At 43.0% G+C, this 27,636-nt stretch overlaps 1 protein-coding gene across 2 annotated transcripts in view; it reads left to right on the top strand.

The window, feature by feature from the left end:
• Positions 1–27,636, top strand: part of Sec24a (SEC24 homolog A, COPII coat complex component) — a 59,335-nt gene that overhangs the window by 27,648 nt on the left and 4,051 nt on the right. The window contains exons 10-21 of one of the 2 annotated variants that reach the window (XM_051168482.1): positions 1,170–1,282; positions 3,463–3,581; positions 7,776–7,831; positions 8,903–9,109; positions 10,311–10,431; positions 11,987–12,145; positions 13,720–13,893; positions 16,727–16,837; positions 19,103–19,278; positions 23,253–23,390; positions 25,130–25,234; positions 25,692–25,784. In XM_051168482.1, the coding sequence (XP_051024439.1) occupies positions 1,170–1,282; positions 3,463–3,581; positions 7,776–7,831; positions 8,903–9,109; positions 10,311–10,431; positions 11,987–12,145; positions 13,720–13,893; positions 16,727–16,837; positions 19,103–19,278; positions 23,253–23,390; positions 25,130–25,234; positions 25,692–25,784 (1,572 nt within the window). Of the gene's footprint in view, positions 1–1,169; positions 1,283–3,462; positions 3,582–7,775; positions 7,832–8,201; positions 8,403–8,902; positions 9,110–10,310; positions 10,432–11,986; positions 12,146–13,719; positions 13,894–16,726; positions 16,838–19,102; positions 19,279–23,252; positions 23,391–25,129; positions 25,235–25,691; positions 25,785–27,636 lie in introns of those variants that run through there. The other variant, XM_051168483.1, reaches the window with a different exon arrangement.

The raw sequence follows: 27,636 nt of genomic DNA, 5'->3' as shown, positions 1-27,636 counted from the left end.
TTTTTGAGATAGGGTTTCTCCTTGATTAGGCTATGCTGACAGCTCAGAGAGCCCAGGGATCCTCCTGTCTGCGTCCTCAGCACTGCTTACAGACTCACGGCCCCATCTGCATGGGTTCTGGGGGTTGAACTTGGTCCTCATGCTTCTGAGATAGGCAAGCACTTCAAATGAGCTGTATTTTTATTTTTACTTTATTTATTTGTTTGTTTGTTTTTTTGCTGATTTGTGTGACTGAATCTATTTTACTGTGTAATTTACGAGAGGGTCATCTTTTTTTTCTTTTTTCTTTTCTTTTTCTTTTTTTAATGGAGTCACTGAAGTTACTGGTAACAGTTCTCTACATTTTCTTTGTCAAATTAGAGTTAAAGAGCCCAGGCACCTGTCAGGCGTGGCGCTGTGCACGCCTTTAATCCCAGCATTCTAGAGGCAGCGGCAGGTGGATCTCTGAGTTCGGGCCAGCCTGGTCTACATAGTGAGTTCCAGGACAGCCGGTGCTACATAGAGACCCTGTCTTGAAGAATACTTTTGAAAAACAAGTCAACCAAAGTAAATGTATAAGTTATTAAATAGTTCTGAAGTAAACCACGTTTGTTAATACTGTATGGATCAAGATCCTTACATTAGATGCTGCAGAGATGGCTTAGGGGTTAAAAGTACTGGTAGACTTTCAGAGGACCCAGGTTGATTCTCAAGACCCACAGAAGAGCTGACAGTGCAGCTCTAGCTCCAGGGGATCCAGCATCCCCCTCGGGTTCCAGGCTGTATGCACATGGTGCACATACACGCAGGCAAAGTGCCCCACCCACAGGTGCATTGCCAGGACTGCCCCAGCCCTGTGAAGGCATGTGCTCTTTCCTTCTGAACTATGCCAGACACTGCTCTTCCCTTAAATTTGAAACGTGTAGCTTCTTCAAGATGAACAGTTAGGTTTTTTTCAAAGGTACGTAATTGTGTTCTACAGGACCACTTAAATGGGCTGGTTAGCTTAGGTCTTACTTAGACCCTGTGATGAGTGGGAAGTGCATCTGTAATCGGGGAAGAGGTTCACCTGCCGCCTCACTTAGCCCTTTTATAATGTTTATATTGTAGTTTTGCTGTTTGTGATCCCAGCATGTAAATTTAAATTTAATGCTGTTGAATATATTTAATCGAATCCTTTTTCTCTCTAGTTACGGCCTCCACAACCTCCAGTGTACCTCTTTGTGTTTGACGTATCTCACAACGCAATAGAAACTGGATACTTGAGTTCAGTTTGCCAGAGTTTGTTAGACAATCTGGATCTGTAAGTATCTTAATTCAGCTTAATTTAAAACAAATAGTATCTTCAAAATGAACAGTTAATTTTGGGGGTAAAGGGTTGGTTTTATGAGAGAGAATTTCTCTGTGTAGCCCTGGCTGTTCTGGAACTTGCTTTGTAGACCAGGCTGGCCTTGAACTCAGAGATCTGCCTGCCTCTACTTTGTAAATGCTGGGATTAAAGGTGTGCGCCATCGCCACCCAGCCACAAATAGGTTTGTTTTGTTTTTTTAAGGTACATAATTATGTTCTACAGGACCACTTAAATGGGTTAGCTTAGGTCTTACTTAGACCCTATGGTAAATGGGAGGAGGAGCCTGAGGACCCCCACTGCCTGTCACCTTCAACGTGCTGTTTTTGCTTCATGTAATCTTCTATTCAGATACCTTTTTCATGACCATTTTCAAGCAAATCTCTGCCATCATATCATTTTACCTTTAAATACCTCAAAGCCTTTTAAGTATATTACTCTGTAGTCAAGGCAGGCCTCAGTCAGGCTGTCTGTACACTTTCAGCCACCTTTGTGCCTCAGCCTTCTGAATGCTGGGTTTACAGACATGAGCCACTGTGCCTAGCCATGATTTTAACACGTGGTTTGTCTGTTTGTTTATTATTTATTTATAATTCCTACATGTCTTAAACAATATTGAGTCATAGGCTTGCTGGAGTAGAAATTCAAATAGTGCATATGTGTTGTATTTGGTTGTCATAGTTCTAATTCTTAAAAGAGATATGCTTTAAATGCTATGTGCACAGGATAGAACTTAGAAAAATTAGTGTGGAATCATAAAACCACAAATAAACATTTACTTTATACTCTTTAAAAAAAAAAGAAAAAGAAAGAAAAGAAAAAAAGAAAAATTAGTGTGACCTTTCAGTCTAAGAAATACACAGGCCAGATCTCACCACAAACTGAGTAACTCCTTTGTATTGGCTAAAGGGCATTCTTGCCCCTGCCTGTATTTGTATATCCTGGTCTAAGCTTTCTATGGTGATTGTGTGTGGCCAAGAGGGTCCAGTAATTCACTCAGGCATGAAAAAGGCTGCAAACTAGTTCATTTCCCACTTTGAAATTTTGTTGTATATGTTGGGTCCTTTAAAAGATACTTTTGGTCCTCTTTGTTCTTAAAGGAATTGAATTGTTTAAATTAGATGCAGTAGCTAAATTTACATTGTATTTTAATTTTCTTCTTTTAAGACTCGTTTTTTTTTATGTGTGTATTGAGTGGTTGCCTGAATGTATATATGTGCACCACATGTGTGCCTGGTACCAGAGGAGGTCAGAAGAGATCATTCTATCCTCTGGAGTTATAGTTACAGACAGTTGTGAGCTGCCATGTGATGCTAGGAATTGAACTGGGTCCTCTGCAAGAGTAGCCAGTGGTCTTAACTACTGAGCCATCTCTTCCACCCCTACAATGCATTTTAAAACAGTATATTATAGGTGTGGGCATTAGAGAATGGTCCACCCCAGAGCCTTATACCCATCTACCAAGTTCTCTACCACTGAGCTGAATCCCCAGCCTGTTAAGCTTCTTTATAAAATAATTTGAAGCTGGGCAGTGGTGGCGCATGCTTTTAATCCCAGCACTTGGGAGGCAGAGGCAGGTGGATTGCTGTGAGTTCAAGGCCAGCCTGGTCTACAAAGCAAGTCCAGGACAGCCAAGGCTACACAGAGAAACCCTGTCTTGAAAACAAAAAATAAATAAATAACATGATTTGAATTTGGGCCCAGTTTTGTACATAGTTTCCAGGTTTTTAAAAAAGCTCACATACACCAAGAAATTATTTATACCTTTATATGGAAGCCGTTGATTTTAAACTGCTGTAGTATTATTTATACCTTTATATAGAAGCCGTTGGTTTTAAACTGCTGTAGTATTATTTATACCTTTATATAGAAGCAGTTGATTTTAAACTGCTGTAGTATTACTGCTTTTTGTTGACTATTTCATTTTTCACTTGAAGAGGATGTTTTCATGGCAGGTAAACATTGGCTGGTGTAAACACCTGCTTATGCTGGGCCACTTTCTACACTATTACTTTGGATGCTTACTTACATGTGACACTTAGGCAGAGAAGGTGTGTATGCATGTGTCTGTGCATGTGTGTGCACATATGTGTGTGTGTACACTGATTAAAACTTTCTTGTGAATTTGTTTCTAGGCTTCCTGGCAACACTAGGACCAAAATCGGTTTCATGACGTTTGATAGCACTATCCACTTCTACAGTCTACAGGAAGGTCTCTCCCAGCCTCAGATGCTAGTAGTTTCAGATATTGACGGTACGTGTTACACGCTTAGACTCACTGAACTTCCTGGAGAATTTTCCCTTTCATAAATATTTCCTGAGTGTTTGGTGAATCAGGAATGTATGGTATGACTCTAGAATAATGAAGAAGAAAAACCTTTGCTTTTCAGAGCTCAAATCCACTGAATCACCCAGTTTGGCCTTAAACTTGTGCTCTAGCAAGCCAAGCTGAAGGGAAGTCTTAAGTAGAAAATCATTAGCTTAATGGAATTATCAGAGTCTTTAAGTCCAGTCTCTCATTTTATCAGAGACCAAAAGGGTTATGGAGGAGAAAGGATTTCTGAGGAAGGAAACAAAGACAGGTTGATGTTAGCACTTGTGGGAGTTATAGCAGTGTCATTCCTTTCCTGTCCACTTGTGCATTAAAGAAGTGCCTGAGGGCTGTGGGTGTGATGAGAAAGGAAGCTCAGTATCGACATGGGAAGAAAAGTAGACATTGAAACTCCAAAACAGACCCTGGGGGGTGGGGGGGTGGAGGAGACAGACCCTAGGGGAATAGCCAGGGCTATTCTTTGATGGAAAACTGGACACACGGAAGGGCGAGATCATACTGTTTAAAGAAAATTAAGTAAACCAAATGTGGTAACACATGCTTGTAATCCCAGCACAGGGAAGGAGGCAGGAGATTCACTACTGTCTAAGGTCAGCCTCATCTACGTTGTGAGTGCCAGGGCAGTCAGCCAGGGATAAATAGTGAGACCCTGTTTCAAACAACAACAAATACCAGAAAGAAGTAAATTTAAAACTTAATAATATGCCAGGCAGTGGTGACACACACCTTTAATCCCAGCACTTGGGAAGAGAGGCAAGCAGATCGCTTAGTTTGAAGCCAGCCTGATCTACAGAGTGAGTTCCAGAACAATCAGGGCTATACAGAGAAACCTTGTTTTGAAAACAATAACAAGACCAAACTAAATTAAAAGTATAAAACATGGGGAAATCGCCACAAGATTGGATTTGACAGTGGCTTCCTACAAATAACACCCAAAACACAAGCAAAAACACATAAATGGGGGCGCTAGAGAGATGGCTCAGAGGTTAAGAGCACTGACTGCTCTTCCAGAGGTCATGAGTTCAATTCCCAGCAACCACATGGTGGCTCACAACCATCAATAATGTGATCTGATGCCTTCCTCTGGCTGCAGGTGTACACGCAGGCAGAGCACTGTATACATAATTTAAAAAAAACACACACACACACATAAATGGTTTTTTATCATTATTTAAAAGCATTTATCGGACTCTGTCTCGAAGGAAAAAAAGCTTTTACTGGGCTTGCAAGTTGACCCATTGGGTAAAGATGCTTGTCATGCAAATCTTGTGATCTGAGTTTGATGCCTGAAACCCATATAAAAGTAGACTGAAAAAATAGACTCCTACAAGCTGTCTTCTGGATCCACATGCACAGTGCGCCTCTCCCCCATTGCACACACACACACAATCAACCTTGGCCTCGAGGCTGGAGAGGTTCAGTGGTGAGTGCTTGTCTAACATTCATGAATCCCTGAGTTTGAGCCCAAACACCACATAAAACCACACGTGGTACTTATATTTAAAAATATATTAGCTGGGTGTGGTAGCACAGCCAGAGATTTGGGGGAGGGGGGGAGAGTTAAAAATATTCTGGGCAGTGGTGGCACCTGTAATCCCAGCACTTGGAGACAGAGATAGCTGAATCATTTTAAGTTCCAGGTTCCAGGCCAGCGCAGCCTGCTCTACATAGCAAGTTCCAGGCCAGCTGGGGACACATAGTAAAGCTCTATCTCAAAAAAAAAAAAAGAAAAAAAAAAAAAAAGGCAGGAGTATCCAGATTCAAGTTCATCCTCAGCTACATAGTGAGTTCAGCAAGAGCCTGGAATATGTGAAACCCTGTCTCAAAAACAAAAACGGGGCTAGAGAGATGGCTCAGTGGTTAAGAGCACCGCCTGCTCTTCTAAGGGTCCTGAGTTCAATTCCCAGCAACCACATGGTAGCTCACAACCATCTATAATGTAACTTGGTGCCTTCTTCTGGCCTGCAGGTAAACAAGCAGACAACACTGTATACATAATAATAAAATAAATCTTAAAAAAAAAAAACCAAACAAACAGACAGACTCTTGATGGGTTTAGTAGCATATACCTTTGGGAGGCATTACAGAAATTTGAGGCCAGCCTGAAGTACACAGTAAAACCACATCTTGGTGCATGCTTTTAATCCCAGGAGGTGGGGGGGTGAGGGCTGGAGGGTGGGGAGGGTGGCAGAGGCAGGTGGATCTCTGAGTTCTCAGAGAAACCCTGTCTTGAAAAACAAAAACAGCCCACCACCACCACCACCACCAAAAAAAAACTGTCTTAAAAAGCTTCTCGTCAGCTGGGCATGGTGGCGCACGCGTTTTATCCCAGCACCTGGGAAGCAGTGGCCCGTGGATCTATGTGTGCTCAAGGCCAGCCAGAACTACAAGAAAGGCTGTTTGTCTGAGGATATAAATAAGTACTAGAGTGCTCACTTCAGGTATGCAAGGCCCTGGTTTGATCCCTAACACTGCAAAAGAAAAATAAAATACCAATTTAACAGAGAATACTCTAGAGAGAGTGAAAAACAGCCATAGGGCAGGAGAAAATACTTGTAGTTATATATCTGATTTTTTTTTTTTTTTTTTTTTTTTTTTTTTGAGACAGATTTCCCTGTGTAGCCTTGCTGTCCTGGACTCTAGACTAGGCTGGCCTCAAACTCACAGAGATCTGCCTGCCTTTGCCTCCCCAAGTCCTGGGATTACAGATGTGTGCCACCACACCCAGTTCTGATGATTTTTAAAAATTTTATTTATTTTATCCGTGTGTATGTGTCTCTGTGTCTTCGTCAGCAGGGCCAGAAGAGGTCACTGGATCCCTCAAGTTGGAATTACAGGCAGTAGTGGGTGCTTGGATTTAAACTAGCATCCTCTACAAGAACGACAAGTATTCTTAACTGCTGGGCCATAACTTTGCCCTATTAATGAATTTAATATGGAGAATACATTCAAAAATATTTTATAGTGTTTTGTAAGCTGGGCATGATAGTGCATTTGTGTGATCTCAGCACTTAGAGACAGAAGCAGAAAGATGATCCAAGCCAGTATGGGCTACATAGTAATGTGGGGCTAAAGGAGACAGCTGTCGGGAAAGTGCTTGCTGTGCAAGCCTAGGGCCCACAGGAAAACATCAGTCATGACGTTGTACTTAGAATCCCTGTGCTTGATAGGCAGAGTCAGACCACTCCCTGGGCCTCACTGGTCAGCCAGTTTGGCCGAATTCATGAGCTCCAGACCAGTGAAAGATCTTGTTTTAAAAGAAGTGGGTGGCATTTCTGAAGATGCTACTCAAGGCTCTTTTGGCCTCCCCATGAACCACTGGCATGCACAGCACCTGGGCATTAAAAATTGAACAAAAACGAAGCACCACCAAATGAGTAAATAAGGAGACTATTCTAAGAGGCTCACCTAAAATAAGCAGAGCACCTTCTAGTTTGCCTGCTCTTGTAGTGCCATTAGTAGAGACGCTGGCTTTATAAAGAAGCTCAGCCTTCTATTGCCTCAGATACAAACAAAGCATTCTTGTATGTCCTGTTAACTGGTACCTGTAAGTGGCTGGAGGTGGTACTGGATCCCCTGGACTGGGAATTACAGTGAGCCATGGTTATGAGCCATGTGGGAACTGAACCTGGGTCCTCTGGAAGAGCAGCTAGTGGTCTTAACCAATGACCCATCTCCAACCCTACAACTGTCTTTCTAATACTAAAAATGAGTCTTTGTCCAGGCATAGTAACCATACAGCTTTAATCCTAGCACGTGGGAGGCAAAGATGGGTGGATCTCATGATTTTGAAGTCAGCCCGGTCTACTTTAAGAATTAAAAAAAAAAAAAGAATTTCAAGGCTATACAGTAAAATCCTGTCTCAACCACCCCCCCCCACACACACACACAGCTGGGCATGGTGGCACAAACCTGTAATTCCAGCACTTGGGGAGGCAGAGGCAGAGGCAGACAGCTCTCTGAGTTTGAGGCCAGCCTAGTCTACAAGTCGAGTCCAGGACAACCAGGGCTCTATTACACAGAGAAACCCTGTCTCGGAAAACAAAAAACAAAACCAAACAACAACAACAAAAAAGATAAATAAATAATAAAAGAAATGCTTCTTTATTCTTTCAGATGTTTTTATACCCATGCCAGAGAACTTACTAGTAAACTTAAATGAAAGTAAAGAGGTAAGGCACACTTTCTTACCTGCCATGTTTAATTTTAACCCTGGTGTGTATTTCTGAAACAAACTTTAAATTTCACTTTTCTTTGATGTTTTAGGCTATGTAGCATTTGATGTGGACTTTTAGTTTAAGTTCATTAGATGGACAGTTCTTGAGATCAGTCTTGTACTGATCATTTTTTACTCTAAGGCAGCAGGTTCTCTGTAGTGGAGCAGATGACAAGGCTCTTCCTGAAGGAAGAGCACCCGGAGGAGACCTGTTCTGCAGGCCAGGCCGTGTGGGAAGAGGGCGGGCTGCTGCAAGAACACTACTGGTCACTGCACGGAAGCACATAGCCAGCTGCTCTCAGTGCTTTTGCTTTTCTGATTCACAGAGTGTCATTGGGTCAGTTCAGAAGAAACTTATTACCTGCCTGGAAATTGCCATGACATAATACAGTGAGAGGTGAACAGAATGTGTCTGAAGGGGGGATGTTGTCTACCCTGTACCTGCATACATGCCGTAGGGTAACATTTCACTAGCAAGTCTGAGCTCTCCGCTGTGGTCAGCGGGGACTGTGCTGTAGCACAAGCATTCTCCCGTTACTTCTCTTTCTTCTGTACAGCCTGACTTAAGTAGGCAGCTGCTTTGACTTTGTTTTTCTTTTGTAGTAATGCTACTAGTTGGCATATTGCTGGATACCTTAGATTTTTGCAACAGGGAAGAGTTAAACTCACTTTGGAACTTAAAAGAATAAAGAATGTAATGGTGATGGAGAAAGCCATGTTTCATGGCATTCAAATAGATAAATTTCTAAATTGTGATGGTTTTTTGCATACATTCTGGACTTACAGTCTTGCTGGACTATTGCATGTGCAAGAACTGTAAGGCCCTGATTTTGATGTCTTGCTTGCCAGTTGATAACGTTTACTTAAAATGGCTTTCTTGTCATTGGCCAGCTTCATTGTTTACTGTAGTGTCCTAGATCTCTGACCATCATCATGACCCGGTGTCCTGTCTATTGTATTAAATAATGATGTACTGTGGAAATTTTTCATTGTAACATTCTTTAGTTTTCTTGCTTTATTTTGCAAGCTTGTCCAAGATTTACTGAAAACTTTGCCACAAATGTTTGCTAAGACACTGGAGACTCAGAGTGCCTTGGGTCCTGCACTTCAGGCTGCATTTAAGCTGATATCACCAACTGGCGGTCGAATGTCTGTCTTCCAAACACAACTCCCAACACTTGGTGTGGGAGCCCTGAAACCACGAGAGGAGCCCAACCAACGGTCATCTGCTAAGGTCAGAGTGCCAGGCGTATGACCTGGGTGTGCTGGTGCTATCCCTTAGATCAGGGAGCTTGTTTTCCATCTCTTTGTTTTATTTCAGTTTTTCAGCTGTGAGGAGAGGAGGGACTGTTAGTAATGAGTAAAGGGTTTCACTTCTATGTACACATAACTACTATTTTCTGTACCTGCCTGATGCATCTGTACTTTATTATCTTCCTGTTTTAGGCTGTTAGGAATCCAACCTGGCTTTGATGAGAGTATGGAAGACTAAGAGAATACATTTGCTAGGGGTAAAATGGAACCGAAATGACCACTGAAAGTTGTCATAGTTTGGAGCTGGGCAGTAGTGGGGCAGGCCTTTAGTTGCAGCACACCTTTAACCCCAGCACTAAGGAGGCAGAGACAGGTGGATCTCCATGAGTTCTAGGCCAGCCTGGTATACAGAGTGAATTCTAGGACAGCCAGGGCTACATAGAAACTTTGACTCAAAAACAAAAAAAAAAGAGAGAAAAGAAAGCCAGGCATGGTGATGCACACCTTTAATCCCAGCACTTGAGAGGCAGAGGCAGGCCGATCTTTGTGAGGTCAAGGCCAGCCTGGTCTACAAAGGAGTCCAGGACAGCCAAGGCTACACAGAGAAACCCTGTCTCGGGGAAAAAAAAGAAAGAAAGAACAGAAAAGAAGGAAAAGAAGTCATATTTTGCTAGACTAACAGCCAGGGATTGCTTTTGAGCTCCTTTTATGTGAGTAAGGAGATTGCATTTCCCAAACGGTAAGAGGAAAGCGGGCCTACCACATGGTTCCCATGTCATTCCTGGCCAGACAGCCTAAGTTATACTGCCCCTGAGACGGAGGCTACACTTCAGGAGCTGATCTGTTACATCCTTCTGTTTCTTTTATATAAAGAGAAGATGCTGTGCAATGCCCACCTCTTAGGGTACCTAAAAGGCCTAAATACATGCCATGTGTGGATTGTTAGTATGTCCTCATCACATGGAGCATTTATTAAGCTGGTGTTAAAATAATAATTACCTTGTCTTTAAAGGCAATTTTTATTATAAAATTAATGTAATAGAGGCTTTTCTTCTTTTTTTGGGGGGGAGGAGAGGGAATATTTCTTTTTAATAGTAAACAGAATAAACATAAACCCTGTGTATATTTACACTTTTTTGTGATGAATTTAAAATTCTCTTTTTATATTCTATAATTAATAGGAAATACACCTGACACCATCCACTGACTTCTATAAGAAATTAGCCTTGGACTGTTCTGGCCAGCAGGCAGCTGTTGACTTGTTCCTTCTCAGTGGACAGTATTCTGATTTGGCTTCTCTAGGTACGTTCTTGCCTTTCTTCCCCTTTTTTGGCGGGCGGGGGTCGGGGGGAGGAGGTTAGGTACAGGGTCTCCGGTAGCCCAGGGTAATCTTGAGCTACCATCTCTCAAGTACTGGAATTACAGACTTGTGCTGTCACACCCAGCAGTGTTCTTTTCAATGATTTTTTCTCTAAATGAGTTTGAGAATGATGTTGTTACGATGTATTCTAAATAGAGATCCAAATGAAAATGAGCCTTATTCTTTGGAAGACTTAGGTTTATTCATCGTTGTCATTATTATTTCAGTTTTCTCTTTTTTAAATTAATTTTCTACATTTATTTATTTGTACATAAGAATGCACATGTGGAGATCAGGAGACAGCCCACAAGTGGTGACTCTCCTTCTGCCATGTGGGTCCAGGCATCAAACTCAGGCTGTGGTTTGGTAGAGGGCACCTTTAGTCACTGAGTCATCTTGCTGGCCCAGTTTTCTGTTTTTGAAGTGGGGTCTTGCTCTGCTTCCCAGGGTGGACTCAGTAATAATTATTCCCCATGCCCCATCGTAATGCATCCCAACTTCTCAAACAGCTGAGACCATAAGCATGTGCCCCCAAGCCTGACCACCTACTAATCGTCAGTTTACTCAATTAAAACCTGATACCCTTCTATTCTTTTTGGTTTTTTGGCTTTTCAAGACAAGGTTTCTCTGTGTATCCCTGGCTGTCCTGGAACTCACTGTGTAGACCAGGCTGGCCTTGAGCTCATAGAGATCCTTCTGCCTCTGGAGTGCTGGGGATTAAAAGCATGTGCCACCAACAACTTTCTACTCTTCTTTTTTTTTTTTCCTTTTCTTTCTTTTTTTGAGACAATGTGTCTATACATATCCTTGGCTGTCCTGGAACTCACAGATAATCTGCCTGCCTCTCCTTTCAAGTGCTGGAGGTAAAATCATAAACCATTACACCTGGCATTCTACTCTTAATTTAGTGTAAGGGAAGTAGAGAGATTATTTGCTATACCAATATTATAAAGGAGTAGAATATTCTTTCTGACAGTACCTTGAAAAGTTAGAGAAAATGTGTGCAATTACTTTGTGAAGCGTTAGTAGTTACTATTCTAAAGGAATGTATTGAGGTGCTGAGGCATGTGTGTGTGAGTGCGTGCGTGCGTGTAACATAATGCAAATTATGTTGCCCACCTTGTGGCTCACAATTGCCTATAACTCCAGCTCTAGAGAACTTGATGCCTCTCGCCTCTGTAGGTACCTAGAATACTCATGTATACAAACCTAGCACACACTTGTACCTAATTTAAAATAATAATAATAATAATAATACATCTTTAAAATTTGGGAGTGTGTGGATCACTGTGAGTTCGAGGCCAGCCTGGTCTACAAAGCGAGTCTAGGACAGCCAAGGCTATACAGAGAAACCCTGTCTCAAAAAAAAAATTTTTTTTTAAAAATTGGGAGTGTGCGGGTGTGTGTGTGTGTGTGTGTGTGTGTGTGTGTAAAATGCATTCATACACACGTGAGTAAGTGAAGGGGTAAATAAAAGGAGTGTGTGCTCTCTTCCAGGCTGTATTTCTCGCTACTCAGCAGGCAGTGTCTATTACTATCCCTCGTACCATCATCAGCACAATCCAGTCCAAGTACAGAAGTTACAGAAGGAACTACAGAGGTACCTCACTCGGAAGATTGGCTTTGAGGCAGTCATGAGGATCCGGTGCACCAAAGGTGGGAACGCTTTATTTCCCTCATGGGGTACATGTTATTTTTCATACCAATAAAAAAATATATATCCTAGAGGATTTGCCCTGCAAAGATATATTGCTGACTTTTCGAATGTAAAATTAGATAATATGAGAAACCCTGCCTGGGAAAACAAAAAAACAAAAAAAAAAGAAAGAAAAAGAAAAAGAAAAAAAATTGAAATAACTCACATAGCATAAAATTTACCATTTTAATGTACATGCTTTAGTAGTTTTTTTGGGGGGGCTTTGGGGTGGGGCTCAAGATAGGGTTTCTCTGTGTAGCCTTGGCTGTCCTAAACTCACTTTGTAGACCAGGCTGACCTTGAACTCATAGCAATCCGCCTGCCTCTGCTTCCCGAGTGCTGGGATTAAAGGCATGCACCACCATGCCTGGCAGTTTAGTAGTTTTAAAATACATTCACAATCTTCTCTGTTTTTAAAGATTGTTATTATTTTAAATTAAGTGCATGTGTATGTCTGTGTGCACATGAGTGCATAGGCATTAGATCCCCTGCAGCTGGAGTTACAGGTAGTTAGTTGTAAGGCACAGGTGGATGCTGGAAACATAGCTTGGGTTACCTGCAAGAGCAGTATGTGTTCTTGACTGCTGAGCCACTTCTCCAGCTCAATATTAACTACATATTGTATAAGGTTTTGTTTGTTTTTTTTAAAGATATATTTATTTATTATTATGTATACAGGGCTCTGCCTGCATGTACACCTGCAGGCCAGAAGAGGGCACCAGATCTCATTATAGATGGCTGTGAGCCACTATGTTGTTGCTGGGAATTGAACTCAGGACCTCTGGAAGAGCAGTCAGTGCTCTTACCCTCTGAGCCATCTCTTCAGCCCCTTTTTTTGGCTTTTCAAAACAAGGTTTCTCTGTGTAATAGCTCTGGCTGTCCTAGATTCACTTTGTAGATCAGGCTGGCCTTGAACTCACAGCGATCCACCTGTCTCTGCCTCCCGAGTGCTGGGATTAAAAGCGTGCGCCACCATGCCTGGCACTATTTCAATTTCTTTAAAAAAGAGGCCACATCTCAAAAAAAAAAAAAAAGCATGGGCGTGCCTTTGCCTGTGTGTGTGTGTGTGTGTCTGTGTACATGTTGTGTGTGTCTGTGTATCAACTAAATATGGAATCAAAATGCTGGTACCAGAGAGATGGCTCAGCAGGTAAAGGACTTGCTGCCAAGCCTGATGACCTGAGTTTAATTCCTAGGACGTATGTGGTAGAAGGAGAGAACCAACTCCCACATGTTGTCCTTTGACCTTCACATGTGTATGCATTGTGGTGCACAGGTGTCCCTCTTGCATGAAAATAAATAAATAAATAAAGCAAAGATAGCTTCTAAAGGTAAAAATAAAACACTGGTTTATACTGCCGATGTCCTCCAAAAGGGTTTCTGAAAATTTGCATCCCCACTATCATTTAAGGAGATGCCCAGTGCCTCTCTGTATCACCGAGTACTGTGTCTTCTCTGATAACTGACTAGGATAAAATAAGAATATCCGCAAGTAAGCATGTAACAGTCATGGTGATTTTTTTTTTTTTTCTAGGTCTTTCCATTCATACTTTCCATGGGAACTTCTTTGTCCGTTCTACAGACTTATTGTCTCTTCCCAATGTCAACCCAGATGCCGGCTATGCTGTACAGATGTCAGTAGAAGAGAGTCTTACTGACACTCAGCTAGTTTCTTTCCAATCAGCACTATTATATACATCAAGTAAAGGTAAAATTTTGTTTGCATTTATCTCCTCTCCCCCCCCCCACACACACACACATACACACACACACGTACACATACACACGCGCACAATGATGCCTTCTCTTTTAAATTTTTTGAGACAAGGTCTCCGTAGCTCTGTTCTGACTGGCCTGAAACTAGCTGTGTAGACTAGGCTAGCCTAAGACTCACTGAGAGCCACCTGCCTGGGCCACTGCACCCAGCTGAGACCTAGCCTGTCAGCAGATGTGTGAATGTACAGGACATGACTGCCTAAGCACAGAGTATAAGGATAGAGGAGGCTTTCTAGTGTGTTGCTGTCTTTATGGCTTATGGTACTCTCTTCTTCAATTAACTGGTTTCTGTTGAGCCAACAGATTATTTGTAATCATAAAAACCTTATTGCTGCCAGTTGTAGTGGTACACACCTTTAATCCCAGTAGTTGGGAGGCAGAGGCAGGCAGATTTCTGTGAGTTCAAAGACAGCATGGTCTACACAGTGAGTTCCAGACAGTCAGAGCTACACAGAGAAGCCCTGTGTCACACAAGCAAACAAACAATTCTCTCTAGGCTAAAAAGATGACTTAGTGGTTAACAGTGCCTCTTGCTCTTCCAGAGAACTCCGATTTCAGTCCCGAGCCCCTGTGTGGGGCAGCTCACAACTGCCTATGGATCTTCTTTTGGCTTTTATAGATATGCACAGACATGTGGCACACATATATACACACATAAATAAAAATAACAGTGATTCTTTTAAAGTTTATTGTAGAAAATAATAAATATGGCTACTAATGTTTATTACTAGGGGCCTAAAATTATTACAGTAGTTTTATTTAGCCCAAAAGACATGGACACTTGAGAGATAGATAGATTGATAGATAGATAGATAGATAGATTTATTTATTTATTTTTGGTTTTTCGAGACAAGGTTTCTCTGTGTAGCCTTGGCCATCCTGGACTCACTTTGTAGACCAGGCTGGCCTCGAACTCACAGCGATCCACCTGCCTCTGCCTCCCGAGTGCTGGGATTAAAGGCGTGCGCCACCACGCCCGGCTGCTTATTTTTTATTTTATTTTATTTTATTTTGGTCTTCCAAGACAAGGTTTCTCTGTGTATACCAGGCTAGCCTCAAACTCACAGAGGTCAGCCTGCCTCTACCTCCTGAGTGCTGGGATTAAAGGTGTGGCCACCACACCCGACTGAAAAGTTTCTATTAACTTATTAACTTATAAAATTGTTGAAATCCCAATATCAGCAGTGCGTCTTCATAAAGATCCATAGGAGGGGTGTTCAATCAGTGTGGGTGAATACCCAGAGAGGGAAGGTTCACACCATACCAGATTTTTGAGAGATGCAGCAGCACAGAGAAAAAGGGGTGTCAGAGGCTAGAAGCATTTCTGGGGTGAATCACAGTCTAGACTTTACAAAATACTGGAATACCTTCCAGAAAACCCACATGCCTACTGAACTTCCCCAAGACAATGGCTCTTGGCAAGCAGGCATGCACATAGTACACATGTATACATGCAGGTAAATATTCATACACGGGGCTGGAAAGATGGCTCGGTGGTTATGAGCACTGGCGGCTCTTTCAGAGGACTGGGGTTCAATTCCCAGCACCCACATGGCAGCTCACAGTTGTCCCTAATTTCAGTTCCAGGGGCTCAGACACCCTCACACAGGCATGCTTGCAGACAAAACACCAATGCACAGAAATAAAAATAGGCAAGTTTAAAGAACTAAAAAAAAAAAAAAAAAAAAGCCTAAAAATATTTTTTTAATATCTATGAAATTGGTGCTAGAGAGGTGGCTCAGCACTTAAGAGCACTGATTATTCTTCCAGAGGACCCACATTCTGTTCCCAGCACCCACATGGCAGCTCACAACCATTTGTAACTCAAGTTCCAAGGGAGTGAGCCAATCTTTTGTGGCACCAAGCATGAACATGGCACACAGACATACATGAGGCAAAACACTCAAAAATAAATAAATCATCAGATAATGGTGGCACACACCTGTAATCCTAGCACTCGGAAGGCAGAGGCAGGTGGAGCCCTGAGTTCGAGGCTAGCCTGGTCTACAAAGCAAGTCCAGGACAGCCAAGGCTACACAGAGAAACCCTGTCTTAAAAAACCAAAAACTAAACTTAAATAAATAAAAATAAATAAATTAATCGTTTTTAAAGGCAAGGGATCTGTTAGAGCAGCTATAGTGCCTTTCTAATCCTGTCACTAGGCAGCTAGGGAAGTCAGATGACGAATTGAAGCCTGCCTGGGCTACATCTTGATCCTGTCCAGGAGAGGGAGAGAGAGAAATCAGGCAAATTATCAGCTGCCAGCTACAATTTCTGCTGTCTATTAGTAATAATTTGAACAAGAAGCATTTCACAGTTGAAATATAAAACTTTTTTCTGACACTTTCTAGAGTATTCTGCTTTCTATGTGACGTTCTTGGTTCTAAGTTAAAACAGAAATTATTTTAGTAGCTGGCAGGTGGCTCAGCAAGTGCCTGTCATCAAGCCTGGTGACATATATTCAAACCCTGGAATGCACATGGTGAGGGAGCCAACACAGAGACATTATCCTCTGAAAAAAGAAGGCTGGGTGGTGGTGGCACATGGCTTTAATCCCAGCCCTTGGGAGGCAGAGGCAGGTGGATCTTTGTGAGTTCCGAGGCCAGCGTGCCTTACAGGGCAAGTTCCAGGACAGCCAGAGCTGTTACACAGAGAAACCGCGTGTGCAGGTGGGGTGGTGGGGTGTGGAGAAGAAAAAGAAAAAAGAAGCGGTGGCTTTACCGTAGCCTTAAAAAAACAAAAAACTGTTGTGTTTCCCCCTAAAGGTGAAAGAAGAATCCGTGTCCATACTCTGTGTTTGCCAGTAGTTTCCACACTTAATGAAGTGTTTCTTGGAGCTGATGTTCAAGCAATTTCAGGGTTATTGGCCAATATGGGTAAGAATTGTTTTCACTTTAGATATTTTATACATCATAGCATAATTAAGCACATACATTTTTGTCTTACCTGAAGTTGCTACCTTAGAGGTTTGACATTTGAGTGCTTATGTTTATTTCAACAAAAAGTCTGCTGCAGTTCATGTGCCTATTTTGTGTGTGTAAATAGCTTTATTGAGGTATAATTGTGTATTATAGAAATTTTATCCATTTAATTGTATAATTCTATCTTTTTAAACATGTTTACAGAACTGTACAGCCATTATCACAGCCCAATTTCAAGACATTTTTATCACCCGAAAAGAATCTCACATCCAAGCCAGGCGAGGTGATGCAAGCCTTTAATCCCAGCACTCGGGAGGCAGAGGCCAGCCTGGTCTACAAAGCAAGTCCAGGACAGCCAAGGCTACACAGAGAAACCCTGTCTCGAAACCTCCCCCCAAAAAAATTCATATCCAATCACTCCCCACTTCTTGTCCCTTCCCTCACTGAACTTAACCTACCATAAAATAACTGTCTATATTTATTTGTCTATTTTGGACTTAAATAACCACATTTTTAAAAAATATCCTTTCTATATTTTCTTCTGAAAGTTTTTTTAGGATTTAAAAAATATATTTTAAAATTATTTTTATTTTATGTGTATAAGTGTTTTGCCTACACATATGTCTGTGCATACTTGTGTGCCTGGTACCTGCGGAGTCTAGAAGAGGACATGGGGCCCCTAGAACCTACAGTTAAGGATAGTTGTAAGCTACCAAGCAGATGCTTTGCAAAAGCAGTAACTGCTCCTAAGTGTAGAGCCACCTCTCCAGCCCCTTAAATAGCCATTTCTTATATAATGCTTAATATAAGCACTTGTTGGAACTGTTGCTGATATGCTTTATGAGCTCTAACTTGGATAAAAAGATGGCAGTGAACTGTGAAGGAGGGCTTCTTAAACATCTGCACCTTTGTTTTGGTTTGGTTTTTTTGTTTTTCGAGACAGGGTTTCTCTGTGTAGCCTTGGCTGTCCTGGACTCACTTTGTAGACCAGGCTGGCCTTGAACTCACAGTGATCCACCTGCCTCTAACACCTGCACCTTTAACAACTGACTCCCTGACACTCAAAAATATTTTATGCAGCCCCATGTGTATAGGTATAGAATATGTATACAGATCAAATATTTACTGATAATGAATCATTTTTAAAACTTCAAAACAATTTTTGGCATTTGCATAGTGTCTTTTCTTCTTTCTTCTTCTTCTTTTTTTATGATTTATTTATTTATTATGTATACAGTGTCCTGCCTGCATGTAGGCCTGCATATCAGAAGAGGGCACCAGATCTCATTATAGATGTTTGTGAGCCACCATGTGGTTGCTGGGAATTGAACTCAGGTCCTCTGGAAGAGCAGTCAGTGCTCTTAACCTCTGAGCCATCTTTCCAGTCTGCTTGCTTATTTTTTTTTTTTTTTTTTTTTTTTATGGTTTTTTGAGACAGGGTTTCTCTGTGTAGCCTTGACTGTCCTGGACTCACTTTGTAGACCAGGCTGGCCTCGAACTCACAGAGATCCGCCTGCCTCTGCCTCCCGAGGGCTGGGATTAAAGGCATGCGCCACCACGCCCAGCTTTGCTTGCTTATTTTTATATATATATAAAAAGTCTTGGCTAAACTATTTGATATTTAGGATGTGGAGTATTTTCTTTATTTCTTAGAATTGATCTATATTTTGATTTTATTATTGTCAATGTGGAGAAAACTGACTCATATAAATAATAACACAAAAATAGCCAAATTATATTCAGGGCCATTATTCTGTCCTGATCTCAAGATCAACTCATTTAACTTTTTATGAGCAAACATATTTCATAACCTTGCTTAAATCTGCTCTGAAGAAAATTCACTGGGGCAGGGTGTTGGGTGTGGAGGTGCATCATTTAATCCTACTACCTGGAAGCAGAGGCAGGTGAATCTCTGCAAGTTTTGATGCTAGTCTGATCCAGGACAGCCAGTTATACTGAGAAACCAAAAAAAGAAAAGAAAGGAAAGGAAAAAAAAAACACAAACCAACAACAATAGAAGATGGCTTGATAAGTAAAGTTATTTGCCAACAAGCCTGGCTACCTGAGTTCAATCCCTCAACTCACATGATGGAAAGAAAACCCACCACTTTAAACTATCTTCTGATGCGTGCGTGCGTGTGTGCGTGTGTTACCTCTTCTTTCTCGAAGAATGACAAACCTCCTATCTTGTTTCTTTTTGTCCCTACTGTCACTCACTAGCTGTTGACAGGTCAGTGACCGCCAGCCTGAGTGATGCCCGGGATGCCCTGGTGAACGCTGTCATAGACTCTCTCTCAGCTTACCGCTCTTCAGTCCTGAGTGGCCAGCAGCCAGGCCTCATGGTTCCTTTCTCTCTGAGGCTTTTCCCACTTTTTGTGTTGGCTCTCCTCAAACAGGTAAGAAAATACAGACTAGCTCAGTAAGAATGTTAAAAAGCTTGTTATTCTGTGAACTCCTTTTTTCTTTCTTTCTTTCTTCTTTTTTTATTTTTTTATTTATTTTATTTTATTTTGTGTGTGTGTGTGTGTGTGTGTGTGTGTGTGTGGTTTTTTTTCAAGACAGATTTTCTCTGTGTAGCTTTGGCTGTCTTGGACTCATTTTGTAGACCAGGCTGGCCTCAAACTCACAGTGATCCACCTGCCTCTGCCTCCCGAGTGCTGGGATTAAAGGTGTGTGCCATCAATCCCAGCTTATTCTGTGAACTCTTAAACCTTGTATAAATAGCTTTAGACCAGTTTAAATTTTCTGAGGACGAGAACCCTATCTTTTACAGGCACATGGAAGGGATTTATAGCCCAAGAAATTTATGAATAATTAATGCAAATCCCTCACATACAAGAGATGCTCACTCACCAAGGATTCGGTAATAGGACCACAAATTTAAATGATAACTAAAGAAAGAACTGAAAATTATATTGTTAGTATAAGAAGTCATACATGTACTGCATGTTCTCACTCATCCCGGAAGCTTAAAAATGAACCCATGAAGCTGGGCGTGGTGGCGCACGCCTGTAATCCCAGCACTCGGGAGGCAGAGGCAGGTGGATCTCTGTGAGTTCGAGGCCAGCCTGGTCTACAAAGTGAGTCTAGGACAGCCAGGGCTACACAGAGAAACCCTGTCTCGGGGAAAAAAATGAAGCCATGGCCTCAGAGACAGTTGGTGGAGACTGAAGGGCGGAAGGAGAGAGAGATAGTGGTTGAATGGTAGATAGTGTTAGCAACTAGACAGGAACCTTACGTGTGCACAGTGTGTGTGCGAGTGGTGTGTGCACGGTGTGTGTGCGAGTGGTGTGTGCACGGTGTGTGTGGGAGTGGTGTGTGCACGGTGTGTGGGCAAGTGGTGTGTGCACAGTGTGTGTGCGAGTGGTGTGTGCACGGTGTGTGTGGGAACGGTGTGTGCACGGTGTGTGTGGGAACGGTGTGTGCACGGTGTGTGTGGGAACGGTGTGTGTGTGGGTGGTGTGGGAACGGTGTGTGTGTGGGTGGTGTGTGCACGGTGTGTGGGGGGGTGGTGTGTGCACGGTGTGTGGGGGGGTGGTGTGTGCACGGTGTGTGGGGGGGTGGTGTGTGCACGGTGTGTGTGGGGGTGGTGTGTGCACGGTGTGTGTGGGGGTGGTGTGTGCACGGTGTGTGTGGGAGTGGTGTGTGCACGGTGTGTGTGGGAGTGGTGTGTGCACGGTGTGTGTGGGGGTGGTGTGTGCACGGTGTGTGTGGGAGTGGTGTGTGCACGGTGTGTTTGGGAGTGGTGTGTGCACGGTGTGTGTGGGGGTGGTGTGTGCACGGTGTGTGTGGGAGTGGTGTGTGCACGGTGTGTTTGGGAGTGGTGTGTGCACGGTGTGTGTGGGAGTGGTGTGTGCATGCCCTAACATGCATTTGGAGGTCACAGATGCATCTTTCTGCTGAGTCATCTTGCTGGCCCAGTTCTAGCTTCTTTAATGCAAGTTACAGAAGTATTTATTTATTTTTTGGTTTTTCGAGACAGGGTTTCTCTATGTTATCTTGGCCATCATGGACTCACTCTGTAGATCAGGCTGGCCTGGAACTCACAGTGATCCACCTGCCTCTGCCTCTTGAGTGCTGGCATTAAAGGCGTGCACCATCACACCCAGCAAGTATTTAAATTTTAATGCCCAGCAAGTATTTCAATTTTAACATTTAACAATTCAAGATCTTCTCTTGGAAGCTTTTTTTTTAATGGCCTGCCCTCCTTGATTTCCCTTTCATACACATAATTTGCTTATTATTTTTCCTTTTGTTGATGAGACGGGTCTCATTATGTAGCCCTCGCTGTCCTAGAACTCCGTTTATAGTCCAGGCTGGCTTTGAGCTCACAGTTCGAGACCCACTGGCCTTGGCCTTCTGAGTGCACTGTTCAACCCAGCGTTATCTATTTATTTTTTGGTTTTTTGAGACAGGGTTTCTCTGTGTAGCCTTGGTTAGTCTTCTCTTTGTAGACCAGGCTGGCCTCTAACTCACAGAGATCCTCCTACCTCTGCCTCTGAGTGCTGGGATTAAAGGTGTGTACCACCACTCCTGGCCCTAGTTCCCCCTTTTTAGGAAGTAAACCATGAACACAAAGATTTTTGTCTTTTTTATTTATTATTTAATCCTAACACCTAGTATGTAAGAAACACTCAATAAATAAAAAGGCTTTCTGGGTTTTTTTTGGGTTTTTTTCTTCTGAAACATGCTTTCTCTGTGTAGCCCTAGTTGTCCTGGACTCATTCTGTAGACCAGGCTGGCCTCAAACTCACAGAGATCCTTCTGCCTCTGCCTCCTGAGTGCTGGGATTACAGGCGTGCGCACCTCCCACACACACCTCCACCCCCACTCCATCCCTCCCACCCACCCCCCACCCGCTAATGAAGAAGGTTTTAGTGAATCACTGCCCTGTAACTGTAAGATGCAGCGGGTATTTGCTTTCTATTTTGGTTTGGGTTTGTTTATTTTATATGTCTGGGTGTTTTGCTTGCATGTATGCCTGGTGCCTGTGAAGAAGACGTCACTCTTCTGACACTGGAGTTAGGGGTGGTTGTGAGCCACTGTGTGGGTGCTGGGAGCTGAATCTGACACTGGAGTTAGGGGTGGTTGTGAGCCACTGTGCGGGTGCTAGGAGCTGAATCTGACACTGGAGTTAGGGGTGGTTGTGAGCCACTGTGTGGGTGCTGGGAGCTGAATCTGGGTCCTCTGCAAGACCAACCAATGCTCTTGACCATTGAGTCATCTCTCCAGGCCCTGTTTATTTAATACTTACAGGTTTTCACTAAAATCTTTTTCATGCTGTGCCAACAAAGTCTTCGTGCCACCAACATTCAACACCTGCTGAGGGCTTGCTGTGTGCTGGATGCTGAGGGAGGCATGGAGAGAGGGCAGAAAACAAAATTGCCTGGACTCTGCCCACAGGACTGATGTTCTAGGGCCGTGACTAAAGGGCAGCCTCACAAATGCAGTTGTGCTGGGCATAAAAGGCTGGTCTGGGGCAGAGGCAGGCAAATTTCTGTGAGTTCAAGGCCAGCCTCGTCTACAGAGAGAGTTCCAGTACAGCCAGGACTGTTACACAGAGAAACTCTTTCTCACAAACAAAAGCTGGTGTGGGTTCTTTGGGACAGTAGTATAGACAACAGCAGGCACACAGCCGTCAGTGAGTGTGACAGGCTGAGTTTGGTGTAGTGAGGTGAACGCTGAGGCTTTCTAATCGCATTTGGTTCTGGTTCATGAGTATTCATTGTCTTCTGCCTTTTTTACTCCTTTCCACCAACCGAAACACTTGCCAACCTCCCCTCAGAAGCTCACTAGCCTCCACGCAGCTACTCCAGCAGTACACCTGTGCTGCTGTCCTCACTCATGATGTCATCCTGCTTTGGTGTGTTGTTTACTTTCTCTTTTTGTGAAATAAACGACTTTACATGTGACTGCTGTTAATTGACACAGCAGGCATAGCCCACTTGGGGCAGTGTTTCTGGTATGTCACGTTCACCTTCATCTTGTTGTCTCCAATGTCCCGCTCTTCCCACGCTGCTCGGCTCCTTCACCATCACTGTGCAGTGTTGGGCCTAGCCTAGCGATAAGGAAACTGACAGGGAGGTGAGGTAGCAGGGCTGGGCTCAGCAGGTATTGGCTAGTTGAGACTTTCAGGTGAGGCTGCAATGGGATTTAATACATGACTTGTTAAAAGATATTTTCTTTTTTGGTTTTTCAAGACAGGGTTCTCCTGTAGTCCTGGCTGTCTGTTAAAAGATATTTTCAAGGAATAGTTTATGGTGAATTTGCTAGTTTTGTCTGAAGATAATCTTTCAGCAGCTGACATTTACAAACCTCTTTTTCTTTAAATGGTTTTGTTCGGGGGGGTGTGGATTTTGTTTTGTTACAGAAGTCTTTCCAGACTGGGACAAATGCACGCCTAGATGAACGAATTTTTGCCATGTGTCAAGTGAAAAACCAGCCGTTGGTTCACCTTATGCGCACAACACACCCCAGTTTGTACAGAGTTGACAACCTCTCAGATGAGGTAAGACTAACTCCCTGTTCTGTGGCTGTTCCTGGAAATTGTTAAAGCTTCGCTATATTCAGTACAGCTATGAGAGCTTGCTGCCTAATTCCTTGTTTCTTTGTTTTATGAAAGAAACTTTGATTTTCAGGGAAGTTCTTGAAAATAGTGACTTTAAGTTTTCTAAGACAAATTCTCTCCTCTAATTTGAGATTCAAAGATAAGTTACATATACACTATAGAAGGTGTCTCAGAGTTTTTGTTGCTGAGATAAAGCACCAGGACCCAAGGCAACCTGGAGGAAAAGGTTTATTTCAGCTTATATTCCATAGTTCATCATCAGAAAAGTTAGGGCAGGAACTGATGGGAAGCCGAGCTTGGTGGCACTTATCTATAATCTTAGCACTTGCAAACTAGACCAGGATTTCAAGGCCAGCCCCAGGTATAAAGGGCGGTCCAGGCCTCCCTGGCCAACAGGAGATGCTCTCTCAAAACCAACAAATAGGAGATGGTAGAATGCTTGCCCAGCATGCATGAAACCTGGGTTCACTTCTCAGCCCTGCAGTAGCTCAGTATGGCGGCTCACACCTGCAGTCCCCACACTTGGGCTGTGGAAGCAGGAGGGTTAGGAAAGAAATTCAAGGTTATCTTTAGCTACATACGGAGCTGGCAGCCAGCCTGTACCTAACAATCTGGTCTCAAAAAACAGAAGATGGGATGCTAGGGGGGTGATTTATTGGTAAAGTACTTGCTGCTGCACAGGCAGGAGGATCTGAGTTAGTTTCCCAGCCCCATTTAGAAGCAGAATATGACAGCATGGGGCTGTAACCCCAGCCCTGGGGAAACAGAAGCAGCAGGATCCCTGGGACCTGCTGCCTAGCCAGCTGACTGGGCCAACAGCTCGGGGTTCATCGAGAGCTTGTTTCAAAGAATAAGGTGGACCAGCACTCAGGAGGCAGAGGCAGGAGGATCTCTGTGCGTTCAAGACCAGCCTGGTCTACAAAACAAGTCCAGGACAGCCAAGACTACACAGAGAAACCCTGTCTCAGAAAACCTAATAATAATGTGGAGAATGACACCTACCATTAAGTTCTGGCTACACACACAAGAAATAAACACAATCAGAATTTAATTTCAATTATTAGAGTCACAGTGGCTTTGTTTAATATACGCCTTCCATCTTTATTATTACGTAATTGATTTGAATAATTAGTGTCCAAACTCTCAGAAGTCAAATTCATTTAATTTTATTTGTTGTTTAACTGTGGCTCTGGAGAGCTGGGCATGGTACCCTATGCCAGTAATTTTAGCACTTAGAGGAGAGGGCAGGATGATCAAGAGTTCAGCTACATAAAAGGTTTGAGGCCAGCCTGGGCTATATCAGACTCTTTCTACAAAAAAGTACTGAGGCTGGGGATTTGGCTCAAAGAATAAAATGATCATTGTGGCAGCATGAGGACCAGAGTTCAGAATCACACAAAAAGCAAGCAGCCATGACAGCCACCTGTAATTCCATCCCTCGGAAGGCAGAGGCAGAGATCCCTAAGACAAGCTGTCTAGCTAAATTATCTGGAATAAAGGCTGCCTTGATAAAGTAAAAGATGCCCAACATCAATTCTTCAATTTTGTGCCTGTGCACAGGTGCAGACATACATGCCCGTGCACCTAGGTACATGTGAACACATGCCATATGTGTTTATGCATGTGCGTCTCTGTGTTAACCTGTATCTAGAAACCTCATTCTTTGCTTCCTTCTTCAGGGAGCTCTCAACATCAATGACAGAACCATACCTCAGCCCCCCATTCTTCAGCTCTCAGTGGAGAAATTGAGCAGAGATGGAGCATTCCTCATGGATGCAGGCTCAGTGAGTGGATTGGCTCGCCCTGATGAGCTCAGTGATCAGCTGAGCATCCTTAGTAGTTGCCTTCCTTTAATCTGTATGTTAGCACTGGCCATTCTCCCATCCACCTCGCCTTTCACAACGTGCAGCAGGTTTCTGCACTGTCTCACTAAGTGTGCTTATCCTTTGACTTTTTAAAACAACCAGTGGTAAAAGTGTCAGATTTGCCGGGCAAGGTGGCGCATGCCTTTAATCCCAGCAGAGTCAGGCAGATCACTTTGAGTTCGAGGCCAGCCTGGTCTACAAAGCAAGTCCAGGACAGCCAAGGCTACACAGAGAAACCCTGTCTTGGGGGTGGGGGAACGTGTCAGACTCTAGCCTGCCAGTGGTGGGGCACACCTTTAATCCCAGCACAACAACAAAAAAGTGTCAGACCCACTATTAGGCTGTGACTCTCAACACAGTGTGTTCTTGTTTGCAGGTACTGATGCTTTGGGTTGGAAAAAACTGTGCACAGAATTTTCTCAGCCAAGTTCTGGGAGTTCAAAACTATGCATCAATTCCACAGACAATGGTAAGCTTTATATGTTAGTGATCATAGGAGATTTAAAGGACATTTCAAATACGATAAAACATAAACCCCATTTTTAAATCAGAAGTTAGTACTCCAAATTTCTCCCAAAAAGTAAATATCTGCACAGATAGTATTCTCTTCCAACTGCAAGTGTTCATTTTATGGTTTAACTTGAATGTGTTTCCGGGCAGGATCTTGTTACGTTGCTCAGGTTTGCCCATGATCTCAAGGACTCAAAATGTTCCTTATGCCTCAGCCTCTCTGGTAGATAGGACTACAGCCTCACACCACTGTGCCAGGCTCATCTCGTCTTTTTTGTTTGGTTGGGGTTTGTTTTCTGTTTCCCTTTTTAAGTAAAGGTCTCAGCCGGATATGGTGGCGCACGCCTGTAATCCCAGCACTCTGGGAGGCAGAGGCAGGTGGATCACTATGAGTTCGAGGCCAGCCTGGTCTACAAAGTGAGTACAGGACAGCCAAGGCTACACAGAGAAACCCTGTCTCGGGGAAAAGGAAAAAAAAAAAAAGTAAATGGGTAAATCTTTTTTAAAAATTTAAAATAGCAGGCATGCTGGTGCACACCTTTAATTCTAGCACTCAGGAAACAGGCAGGCAGATCTCTGAGCTTGAGGCCAATTTGGTCTATAAAGAGAGTTCCAGGGTCTAGAGAGATGTCTCAGAGGTTAAGAGCACTGCCTGCTCTTCCAAAGGTCATGAGTGCAGTTCCCAGCAACCACATGATGGCTCACAACCTTCTATGATACTATCTGGTACCCTCTTCTGGCCTGCAACTTAACATGCAGGCAGAACACTGTATACATAATAAGTAAATAAATCTAAAAAAAAAAAAAAAAAAGAGTTCCAGGACAGCCAGAGCTATTACACAGAGAAACCTTGTCTCAAAAAACAAAGAAACAAACAAACAAAAAAATCTTTTTTTTTGTTTGTTTGTTTGTTTGTTTTTTTGTTTTTGAGACAGGGTTTCTCTGTGTTGCCTTGGCTGTCCTGGACTTACTTTGTAGATCAGGCTGGCCTCGAACTCACATCGATCCACTAGCCTCTGCCTCCCGAGTGCTGGGATTAAAGGCGTGCTCCACCATGCCTGGCAAAAAAAATCTTAATAAGGATTTAAAAGAAAGAAAGAAAGAAAGAAAGAAAGAAAGAAAGAAAGAAATGGTCTCACTAAGTACCTCTGGCTGGCCTCAAATTCTATCTCTTGAGCCACCACACCTGGCTCATTTTGTCTTCTAATAGTATTTTGGTTAGCCTTGGGGTTGTTTTTGTTTCATGTGTATGAATGTTTTGCTTGCATGTAAATAAGTGTACTACATGCATATTTGGTGCCTGTGGAGGTTAGAACAAGGTGTTGGGTCCCTGGAACTGAACATAGATGCTGTGAGCTACATCTGGGTGATGGAAACTAAACCCAGCTTCTCTGCAAGAGCAATATGTGCTCTTAACTGCTGAGCCGCCATCTTAGCCTCTTTCCTCAGTTTTTTGATAGGCCAAAGGTGTCCTAGCCCTATCTGTTTTTCTAAGAATGGAATATTGAATATAGTGTGTGCCTGCATGCACGAGTGTTTGTGTGTGTTTCGTTTGATTGGTTTTGTTTTTGAGATAGGTCTTACTCTGTAATCCATGTTGACCCCAAAATTATGGTGCCCCAGCCACCCAGTTACTAGGATTTTATATAGATATGCACTACTGTACTCAGCTGAGAATGACATTGGTTTTTTTATGGTGGAGTTGGGGGTGGGATTTTTTTTTTTTTTTTTTAAGATTTATTACCTGGGCATAGTGATGAATTCCCAGCACTCAGGAGGCAGAGGCAAGCAGATCGCTGTGAGTTTGAGGC

Source organism: Acomys russatus, chromosome 25, assembly GCF_903995435.1.
Source record: "Acomys russatus chromosome 25, mAcoRus1.1, whole genome shotgun sequence".
Lineage (NCBI taxonomy): Eukaryota > Metazoa > Chordata > Mammalia > Rodentia > Muridae > Acomys > Acomys russatus.
The sequence above is the reverse complement of the archived record's forward strand: the minus strand, read 5'-3'. Positions and strand labels throughout refer to the sequence as shown.